General features: G+C 41.0%; 1 protein-coding gene across 4 annotated transcripts in view; it reads right to left on the bottom strand.

The window, feature by feature from the left end:
• Positions 1-1,108: 1,108 nt before the first annotated feature.
• LOC123349055 (zinc finger BED domain-containing protein 5-like) overlaps positions 1,109-11,982 on the bottom strand; it is a 54,901-nt gene continuing 44,027 nt past the window's right edge. For 2 of the 4 annotated variants that reach the window (XM_044986781.1, XM_044986787.1), the window contains exon 2: positions 1,109-1,903. In XM_044986781.1, the coding sequence (XP_044842716.1) occupies positions 1,555-1,903 (349 nt within the window). In that variant the 3' untranslated portion in view covers positions 1,109-1,554. Of the gene's footprint in view, positions 1,904-2,514; positions 2,595-8,888; positions 8,933-11,982 lie in introns of those variants that run through there. The other 2 variants (XR_006573358.1, XR_006573360.1) reach the window with 2 other exon arrangements.

The raw sequence follows: 11,982 nt of genomic DNA, 5'->3' as shown, positions 1-11,982 counted from the left end.
AGCACAACAAGTGAGTGTAACAAACAATTGGCAAAGAAGGGGAAGGATGACAAGGCAGGGCTGCCCGGGGGAGCTGGGGGGGGGGCGGGGCAAGTGGGGCAATTTGCCCCAGGCCCCGCAGGGCCCCCCCCCCATGAGAATATAGTATTTTCTTTAGTATTGCAACTTTTTTTTAAAATGGAAGAGGCCCCTGAAATTGCTTTGCCCCAGGCCCCCTGAATCCTCTGGATGGCCCTGTGACAAGGACATCATTAATAAGAACATGCCTTAACTTAGACTAGCTATATTAATGCCTTCAGAGATCCACATCATGTACAATTTCCTTTTTAATATAAATGAATGAATGTCAATAATCCCTACTGTTGTATGCAGTGGTGTTGTAGCCATGTCGGTCCCCAGATATTAAAGAGACAAGGTGGGTGAGGTTACATCTTTTATCCTACCAACTTCTTTTGGTGAGAGCGAGCGCGCGCCAACTTTTGAACTACACAGAGCTCATCTTCAGGTCTGGGAAAGATACTCACAAGATCAAACAGATAGTTTAGCATAAGTAGTTAGCACATATTCTAAGGGACCTTTCAAGGTGAAGTGACTCTACATTTGACCTATCAGTTCCCATCCTCAAAGGAAATCTGCACAACACTTCAAAAGATGAGCTTGGGAACTTAAACTCATAGCTTTGCCAGGCGCTAAAAATCATGGTCTAAAAGACAGTGGGTTTATGGCTTATTACAACACAACACTTTGCAACCCATTTACCCCTCTTTTTGTCCTATGACTGTGTGTGTTAATGGGCCACTTCATCTTGAATGGTCCCTTAGAACAGTGAGTCAAACTTTTCTAGTCATGCCCATCCCTTCCCTCCCACCCCCCCATTCATGGAATTTGTCACATCCCCTCCCTCCCCCTCCATTACTTATAATCTAAAACTGGTGGGTGATTTTTTTTTGTGGCAAGTTGGCAGAAGGAATGAAAAAATATTTTTATTATTCAATTTACAAGACTAGGTAAAGGTTAATAGGAAGTGGTAAACATGAAGTATTACAAACTGCAAACATTTAAAAAAATTTCAAATGAAGAAAAAATTAACCACTTATATTAACTGCATTTCTGAGACAATGACATCCAGGTTTGGTTTTATCCTGGAGGCTGCTACTCTGAGATCATTTTCCAGCTGGAGCCGTGAGCGCTGTTTGGTCTTGATTGCCACCAGCTCGGCGAAGGTAGTCTCGCATACGTATGTGGATGCGAATGGCAAGAGTGCTTATGGCAAGTCCTGGATACTCCTTTTTCACAGAGAGCCAAAAACTTCCCAGTGCTTTTCCTTTGAATTCCATCAACCGGGTGTGATCATTTGGTAGTTCTGACAGCTTTTCTTGTTCAGCAAGAGGGAGATGTATAGCTGCCAAATCTGTGCGAAAACAGTTTCTAGTCCAATCAGCCTTCTCTGCTGGCAGTCCATGACACTTCTCCTATAACTCTCAGAGATTTTTCAGATGATTAGAGACAGCTTTATCAATTTGTTTGTGGTCAAGTGGATATTGTTCTGTGAGTTCACTGAGACAATGGAAACTGACTGCATTGCTGTCTCATATTTCTCTCTCCACACAGAGTGAGCTTCTTCAGGAATGCAGAAATCTTGTCACCAAGCAGCAAGATGTTGCTGTTCTTTCCCTGGAGTGAAGAGTCGAGATCATTTAATTTCTCAAAAGTGTCTACGGGATAGCAAAGAATCAAGAGCCATCTTTCATTGGTTAAGTTTTCTGCCAATTCAGGGTTGTGTTCTGACAGGAAGAGCCGGAGTTCATCCTTGAAACTGACGACACAGTTAACCACCTTCCCGCGGGATAACCATTTGACTTCCATATGCAGAAGGAGTTTGTCATACTGGGAGCCCATTTCACTGCACAGAATAGAAAAGAGGCAGTTTTTTAAAGGTCTTGGTTTTACAAAATTCACAATTTACACCTCATCATTCAAAGCCTTGTTTGCTTCAGGTTCCAGTGTTTTAGCAGCCAGAACCTCACATGGTGCATCATGCAATGCATGCATTTAATGTGAGGTGCAATGCTGAGTACTTTCCCTCTGAAGCCTTTTTTGGGACCCACTATCACGGCTCCACCATCAGTACATATACCAATGTAATTAGACCATGACCAGGCCTGGATCAATCTTTTATGGGCCCCAGAGCCTGGACTGTAACCCTGCCCTCCACTTCACAAGGCCCAGCCTCCCACTTGGGCTCTTCCCCCTGAGGCTCTGCCTGCCACTCACATGGAGGGGAGGGGGCAGAGAGGAGCGAGTGGCAGGTGGGGACTGGGGGCGGGGGAAGAGGTCGAGCAGGGGCAGAGCCTTAGGACAGAGCACAGGTGAAGCAAAGGGGCGGGATCACAGTCCACGCACCAGGGCCCCTTCTGAGTGTGGGCCTGGCACCATGGTGCCATTGACACCATTGTAAACCTGGTACTGACCATGACAGGCCATGTGCTCTGAAGAATTCATTCACAAGATTACCTTTTCAATCTCCCATAATTCACCCCTCCAGTGGTTTGCAGAACAACATATCTTACAGAATTTCATCCTCATAGCAATACCTGACAAACACAATGAGTTGAGCCAAATTTGTGATATCAGAGTACTCTCAAAGTTGGCAAAACTTTGTGCTTTGTTTAACTCAAGTCAAAAGTTGCAATTTGATAGCTTCAAAAAGTTCATTGATCTGCTTGCTCATTGTATCCCATGACAAAGAAATAGTTTTCAAAAATTCACCACATCTATCTCCATGCATAATTGATACATCTTTACCGCAGCTGGTAATACTAATGCCTCACCCATGGTATGCAGCTTCACGATTTAGCAATTGAATATGCAACTTTAAGGAATGCTTTCAGAGCTTTTGATGGAACCATCACTTACTTTTTCAGCATGTCTCTTTGACCACTCAATGACTTAGCATGGCGTATGGAAAAAATTAACACCTTTATTTGCATGTTCACAATGTTTCGTAATCAAGTGCCATCTGAACTTCAGTAGTGTCATGCTAATACCACAGAATACACTGGTCATTCCTTGTGATTGACAAGAGTCCATGAGAATCCCAGTTATATATTAGTCTTGATATTTTCTTAATTTAAAACTGAAAGAATCTTTCATATGACTTTTCACAGCAGACTTACTAGTGTCAACACTTGTGGAAGGTTCACATACAAAGTTCAGCTGCATTACTGTTGATATTAGTGGGTTGTTTATTTTTTACTTTTATTGAAGTAACATTAGCATCCAGTGAGGAATCAGAAACACTGCATTGTTTACTACTACCATCCATGACCCACTTATCCATTTTGTTTGAAAAAGATTGAACTAACCTTTTGAAGGGAATAGATACATAAACAGTGCACTTGATTCTGACTATCTCTACAATCTTTGCTTGGTGCTTTTTATGGCACCAAGATCTGTGTACTGCTGTAGAGCCCTGCATGGGACTATTTTTAAAATTCTGCTCCACAAACACTGCCCCAGCCAGCAGCCGCTGCTCTCCAGCTGCTCAGCTCTGAAGGCTTTCACCGCCAACTGCAGTGCAGAAGTAAGGGTGGCAATGGGGAGCACGTAAATCTGCTGTAAAAAGGGATATTAAGAAACTTTCTTTGCACCCCTCCCCCGTGAACCCCTTGTGTCCTCCCAGTGGTGTGCCCCCCAGTTTGTGCACCACTGCCTTAAAATATGTGCTAACTACTTATGCTAAGCTATCTGTTCAACCTTGTGTTTAGCTGTGACACTGAGTACCTTTCCCAGACCTGAAGAAGAGCTCTGTGTAAGATCAAAAGCTTGTCTCTTACCAACAGAAGTTGATCCAATAAAAGATATTATCTCACCCACCTTGTCTCTCTAATAATTCCTATTGGCCATTATCAGTCAGCGGTTTCCTGAAGGCGTCACAGTAAGACTGGGTTTTGCAGAAAGATTTGAAGGAGAGGGTAGCAATGGCTTTATAGAGTACTTTGGGGGTGCATGGGTGCCTTATGTTGAGGGTAGCATGGAAGACAGAAAGAAGATGCTTTAGAAAGAAGCAGCCATGTGGACAGTGAAGGCTGGTATCATTGGCAGACAAGGAAGTGGTGACTGGATAAGGGCCTTAAAACCTGAACTTGAACTCGGCTGCTTTTCCTGCCTAAGGACTGTTCAACGTAGACCCTCTCTGTGCAGAGAGCCAACTGCTTGTGTTCAAGGTGGAGTGAACAAGCCCCGCCGCCTGCAATGTGCAGCAGGAATCCATCAGAAATTTTCAGCAAGGTCCCAACATGGGGTGGGTCAATAGAAGAATGCTGAAACCCCACTCTAGTAATAAAGGGAGGTGGGGAGTTCAATATAGTTTCTCATCTCTCCTCCTGAACTCTGAACTGGCATTTATTCTTCCTTGTTCCCTGACACATCACTGAGCCCTGGTTAATCCCCGCTTACTTTAGCCAGATATCTGGCTATCTGGATTCCTGCCAGTGTTTTGTTAACCTAAAGACTGTTTAGGTCTATATAAAAATTGGGCTTGCTGATTATTTATGAGGCTTGCTATCTGACTGTAAATACTTTGTCAGGTATTTTAGAAGATTTCAGGGCCTGTTAGTCTGCAAAATCTCAGCAATAAATCACTTTGAAATATTAAGGCATCTCATTTACAAAAACGTATATAAAAGTTTAATATTTGTGCTTAATGATTGAAGTAGATACAACTGATAATTTATGCTCCTTTTAATCCCTCAGGTTGTGAAAAGCACCACAGCAAAATTAGATTTGATTACACAACTGAACCTCAGGCCAACTCCTTGTGATGATTCATTGATGTTTATCCAAGTGGAACACACAGAGTGGTGAAGGGGAAATGACAGACACCCATTTGGAAGCTTTCAGTTCAGTTTTTTATAGTTATTATTCTATGCCAAAGGTTTAGGGTTTGGTTTGTTTGTTTTTTTTAAATTCTGTATAAAGTTTTTTTCATTTTTCCTAACAAGAGGAAACAGACTTCTCTGTTACACTTCAGTGAAATTAAATTTCCGATCCAGCTTTTTTCTGGGTCTCCAGCCACAAAGTTCCCAATTGAGGACATCACCCCTATTCAGGACATCACTTTCACGCATGCTTGAAGTTAAGCATGTGCTTAAATCATGACAAACATTGACTTAAAATGTTCCCTGAATTGAGACCAAAGATGATAGTGTGTCCATGTGGAGTGTCTTTAGCTCACAATGACCTTGATAGTTGCTGTTGTCAAAGTAGTACCTATGCTTTCATAGGGTGCCTGACCAAAGGCCATTCAAGTTAATGGAAAGATTCCAATAGATTTTAATGGGCTTTGGATCAGGCCCAGCATGAAGGGCATGTATTACAAAAGGATGACAGAAAAACAAACAAACATTCCCAGATCCTTGTTTATGACATTTCACTTTATTCCTACAATACACGTTATCTACTTATGCTGCTATAAATAATGAATTTACCACCTTGTTTTGTTCAGGGCACATGCTTCTCTACTTTCATTTACCCTCCTTTCCTAAAGATGGATGGAAGCGCACTTAAGCAAGTCAGTCAGACAGGACAGGAAATAACAGCTACCCTAAACTTCAGTGCTAGTGTAAAAGCTCACTAACCAACCAGGAGTAACTAGCATTAAGGTGACAGTCACTGTTGTCTCCTTTACCCCATTTTCACAGAGGTAAAGAGAATGTCTAACCTTGTCTTGGCAGTTCTACCAAAGATCATCTTGTTGTTACATGACTTGTTTCAACATATTTGTTAAAGGCATCACATTGGCTAATTTACCTGACTAATCCATACAGTTTATATCTGTATATGAGTGTATAAATTCCAGTAAGTTATCCGACAGAGATGCTGCCTGACAGGTAACTTTCAGGTTATACTTAATCCACTTTCATTTAATCTTCTGTGTCAATAACCCAGGCACAGACTGTGTACTCTAGAGGTAACAATAGTGCTGCTGTTCACACGCAGATTGTTAACATCTTTCTGATACAATTATAAACCTTTTGGGCCCAAACTTACAAAACCTTCCCTGGGTCAGTAGCCCTTACTCATGACCAATTCCACCGAAGCAAGGAAACTATTGTATAAATAAGGGTTAGTAGAATTTGGCCTAATATTTAATTACTAAAGACAGTTTCCTGTTAATTGCAGAGGAAAGAGCTCCATCTAGCTGTTCTGGGTCCAAAGGCTGAATGATGGTATTTATACCAAAAGAACATAGAAAGATGACATATTTCATCGTATTATGTTGGAGAAAACACTCATATTTAGCTATCTCCATATACTTTATCAGTACTACATTAACACTCACTACAGCAAGAACAATCATCATCATCTTTAAATGATATTCAGAGCCAAAGGGAATCTTTCCGTCAACAAATGCATATAATTTAGTTTGCTTTCACTTTAAGTCACATTAACTCCCTATAGGAGAACACAGTGAATTGGGGCACATAACTAAGAGCACTGCCATATTTTGTTGCACCATGTAATCTACATTTATAACTAAATATCTACTATGCAATAACTATTCTTCAAAATGATTCAACAGAAAATTTTATTCATTATTTCTATACCCATAATACTTAGGACCCCAAATGAGGCTTGGGGCCCATTCTACAAATGAACAAACGAAGACAGGCCCTGCCCCAGAGAACTCCTACAATCTCAGCTTTAGATAATACGTGACAGGTCTATAAAACAGGGAGAGAATGGGGGTGGAAAAACAAAGTTGTAGTAGAGACAGATGTGTTTGCATAAATTCATCATAACAACGGTCTCAGTAGTCTCAAGTGGCTACCAGGCTGACCACTGTATCCATGTTAAATCAACTTTATGGGGAAAAAAAATGTAACTATAACTTCAAACAGGGCGCCAAAGGCTTCACATCTCAAGGCAGACCTACAGTACACCAGTTGCTGTCGCTAAGATGATGAATGTGTGATTGTTATTTTCAAAGGACACCTGAGCAACAACACTTTCATGGCTTTGCAAGGCATCTACACAAACTGCCAGCTTCAGTACAGCCGCTGGTAGGCAGAAAGGAATTGAATGTCTGATTTCAAATGCTGCCCCAGAGAGATGTGGAACACTAAGCACTAGGCAGCGGTGCATGTGGAAACTGGTTGTTACAACAAGAAGGCAGAAATGGGTGATTAGGAAAGATGCTAACAAGAAGAGGTGATATTGTAGGGAGGGAAGCAGGGTTTTGATAAATAAAGTTCTGAACACTCAGATCCACTTGAGATTGTTGAAGGGGCATTTATAGCTGCAGGATGATGAGCAATTTGGGACAAATTCTACCTTCAGCTACACCAGGCATCCCCACAGAAGTCAGCCACGTGACTTCACTGGGATGCCCAGATAAAGCTGAGGGCAGAATCTGATCAGTTCTATTTACTTTCCTTTGTATTCTTTTTCAGAGGCAGGACAGTAAAGCAGCAGAAAGCTGGTCGAGCCCTCAGTTTGCCTTCAGTGAACTACATGTGACACAGAGAGCCCACACTAAGCAGTTACTTCCTCTTATACACAGCTCAGATTAACCTTTGCTCTCAACATTAGATTTCCATCTGCCCAACCACCTTACTCCTACTTAGAGCATGTGAACAGTCTACTTCCCTTTCTCACAACAGCTGGCACCTCCAAAGAGAGCATTAGATGCTGTAAAAGTGGTAATAAAAGCTTGTTTAGACCATTAAGCAATCTTTTTAGAAGTTTTAAGGTCTTCCACTTTGTCACTCTTTAAGGAAACAGTATCTTTATTGGATATGCTTGATTTAAGAAATTCTCCCTCCTGAGAGCTTTACAATCCAATACAATTTATTGTTGTGTAACATTGTTCACACTAAAGGTATCACAGCTTAGGATTTATGTAAACAGATGCACTGAGTTTTACTTTTACTCCTTGAAGCAGCCATAAGATCTCAAAAAACATTAAAATCCTTTTGATATCATTACTATATTTGCAGGAGTTCTGAAGCTGTGCAGATTTTTTTCATAATTTATATATGATTCCTCTCCCCCCGCACACACCCAATAGAGTTTATTATGCACCAGTAGACATTAATTTAAAAAGGAAAAAATCTTAGCCCCCAGATAAAATGATGGGAAGTATGTCACACTGACATGTTCAGGGACAAAATGTAACCACTCTGGTACCTACTAATATATTTGCATAACATATCCAGTGCTACTCTTTCTCCCAGGTATGTCCCCTTGTAAGTGCGAACAGTGATACCCCAGTGCTGCTGCTCTCTGCATGTCAGAGACACTAGTTCATCACCTAGGGCTAAATCCTCATCTTATTCACATTATTGAAAGTGAGAAGAAAATTTGGCCCTCAGTGAAATTAAACTTACATATACAAATGTAGAGACAAGGTAATATCTTTGATTGGATCAACTTCTGTTGGTGAAAGACAATATTTTGAGCTACACAATGCTCTTCTTCAGGTCCTGAAGAACAATGAAATAAACACATGTACACACAACATATACTGCAGACCCCCTCAGTGAAAGTGTGCAGGCTTCAACCTATTGTTGGGTGAACCTCAAAATATATGGAAGTCAGGTCTGGTATGCATAAGTATCCAAAATTTGAGTAAGAAGAAATAGCTGAACCTAACAAGGTTGCCAATTATATGCTGCAAACTCATGAGAACAGATTTGCACATGAGATTCCCAACATTTCTGTATCTGATTAGTCTCTCATGGCATTACAGTACTTCTACTTAAAAAATGTAGATAAAAATACCTTAACATCCCAAAACCTTGAAAATGTTCAGTTATAGAAATGGGAATGTTTCTGGGGCATGTGTGCATGCTCTATATTTTACCAACTTGTACATGCTATCCTACCTCAGGCCTGAATCATTGTCATCCTCCCACTAACTGATCTGGAGCTGTATAAAAACATTTTAGAAGATACAAGATTAAACTCACAGGAATTAAATTATCTCTGATCTCAGTGACAGTTCCTATGCATAATTAACTAAAAAAAAAAAAGAAAAAAAAAGGAGCTTCCGTTATGGCTGGGGGAGGAATCAATTGTTAGCTATCAAACTTCCCCCTCCCCAATAAAATAACGTATTCTTCTTGCTGAAAAAAAATCATAGGAGCTGATTTAATTTTTGTTAAAGTTTCACTTCTAATAAGGCATGTTAATTATCAAAAACATTTTCCACTTCATAACTGTACCTATGAATGACATCTTAGTGAATAGGCAGGAATAATGGAAGCTCAGTGACAAGTCCCAGAGTGACTTTCTCAAACAGCTAAAATGCCAGCCACTATTAAGGAAAAAAGTACATAATGGTCATGCAGGACTTTGTGTACTTTTTGTTTCATGAGTAGCAGGTAGAGAGTTCCCAGTTACAGTATGATGTAATTTCAGTAATTTTGTAACACTTTGTTCCTTTAATCTTTGGTTTGTAAGGCTCTTATTCTTATCCTTGTATGTTGCTCATGGGAATTTCAATCCTGTTTGTTGGCTTGCCTTGTTAATATGATGCACAAGGTATCATACTGTATTCTCCTTATTCACCTTGTACCAGTGCTCTAAACACTGGTACTTCAGTGATGGTTCTTACACCACGATAGCTAAGAGCCTAACAGTGTAACATGCAAGCTCCTATTTTCAACAGATTTGAAAAGCACTAGGTCGGGCTAGGCGACCGAAGGTGGCAACGCAAGCTGATTTTTAGTGGCACTCACACTGCCTGGGTCCTGGCCACCGGTCGGGGGGAGGCTCTGCATTTTAATTTAATTTTAAACTAAGCTTCTTAAACATTTTTAAAACCTTACTTTACATACAACAATAGTTCAGTTCTATATTATAAACTTATAGAAAGAGACCATCTAAAAACGTTACAATGTATTACCGGCACGCGAAACCTTAAAGCAGAGTGAATAAATGAAGACTTGGCACAGCACTTCTGAAAGGCTGTCGATCCTTGCACTAAGTACACACAGGCCCACCTCAAACTCTGAAACTTCCTGCTCAGGAGTCAATCTATCATCTCAAAGAGACTCCTTCAGAGACCAGATTTCTCCACATCTATGATGAAGCCCAAAGACTCCACTCATCTAGAACTATGGAACAGTCCCCCAAAAGCTGGATCTTGTACACACTGAAGTTCAATAGCGAAGCTCGCATTGTTCTCAGTGATGCAAGACCCAAATGAGTGAGGATTGTGAGAATAGTGGCTAGGAGAGAATTTTCTCAGTAGCAGGTCTTCAGCTAGGGAATTCCTTCCTAGGAAAGTGTAGGACAGTCACAAACATCATCACCTTTAAGAAGTGCAGATTAGCATTTCCATGATACCCACCCTGGAATATTTCCTTCCAATCCACTGCAGAAGATTATGAGTGTTGGGAGGAATGCAGGGGGGGGGGGAATGAAGAGGGAAGAAAAAAATGTCAAGGCATGCTGAGAAGATGAAGGACAGAATCCAAAGAAGATGCTTTTTAGCCTGGCTGTCTCTGCAAATAATTAACTGCATAATTTTGTTAGATACTTTGATGATGAAATTGGGGTAAAAACAGAGATGTGTTATAGGGATCCATGTTACACTGTAGCACTATTTAATGATGTCAGAATACAGATTATTCTATGATAGATAGATAGATAGTGACCATTACAGGGGCACATTTAGGAAATAAAAAGTGAAGTTACAACTATGGCATTTTATAAGTTAACTTGCCTACAAAAATCTGATACAGTAAAATCAATCACACACACACACACACACACACACTCTTCTCCAGAGGGGAAGTATTTTATATAAATTACTTCAGTCCTTATTGGAATGAAAGCTTCCAATAAAATGCAACCAGTCCCTTGCACTTCCATGTATTTTACTACAGTTTGTTTGTCAGCAACACAAGAATGTTCATAGGGATTCTCCAGAAAGAGGGATGGGAAGGGACAATGAGAGAGGCACAGGACACAGCTAAGGAGTAGAGAGGAAAAAGAAAAGCCTTTTCTCTAAGTTTAACACAATTTACCTCAAATCAGGCAGCCTTCATTTTATCATTTTAAATTTTTTTATTCCAAGTAGGAAAAAGTTTGAAGCCAGAAAACTAACCTGTTATAGTTCAACCAGCCACAATTACAGGGAGATACAACACTCATCATCTAATGCAAGCTTCTGAAATTACCACCTTAGAAGTTGTTAACAGGCTATCAGTGGACTCTGCATGCCGATCTGAGAATTAGGCTGTTTAAATGTGGTCAATTTTACACTTCTGTTTTAAGTAAGGGCCGTTAGCCATGCTTGATGTGGCCAACACAGTCCAGATTTCTCGCACAGCCCTGCCAGACACATTCCAGTACTGTTTTTTCCAGCCCTCAGTCTTTAAATGTGTAAAACTGGCAAACGGGCTACATTTGCTGGTAGGACCACTAGGGACTAAATGGAAACCACTGTTACCAACCCTTTACCTTTGCAATTTAACTATGAGCAATATAAAAAGCTAATAGAATTAGTTATCCCCATGCTCTACCAACAAAATGTCTGCTACAGCACGACACCTACTTGCAAATCCGCATTCACAACTCAACTTGAACTCTTATACACCGTGATGGTTTGGGCCCCCCTTCTGGGGCGCCACCTGATGTGCTGGGGTCCCAATGAGCCCGCCTGTTCCACCAGCCTGGGCTCCCTCAGCCTGTCCTGCTGTGCCAGGCACACACAACAGGTAGGGACACACGCCGCTGTAGAATCACACAGAGTCTGCAATCAGCTTTGTGTGGAAAAAGTCTTAGCTCGGGGATTGCTCAGCACTCAAGTGCATACACCCTCTGGGGTGTAAACCCCAAATTATATTGTTTTGCGCTATATAGAGATCTATGCAGCCTACACTCATGAAATTCACTCCCTCCCTCAATGTTGAGGAAGATATGCACAGCTTCCTCCCCCACCCCCACTGTGAATCGCACAAATTGGGTTTT

The sequence above is a fragment of the Mauremys mutica genome, chromosome 1 (genome assembly GCF_020497125.1).
Source record: "Mauremys mutica isolate MM-2020 ecotype Southern chromosome 1, ASM2049712v1, whole genome shotgun sequence".
NCBI classification, from domain to species: Eukaryota; Metazoa; Chordata; order Testudines; family Geoemydidae; genus Mauremys; species Mauremys mutica.
This window is presented reverse-complemented; position numbering and strand designations above follow the sequence as displayed.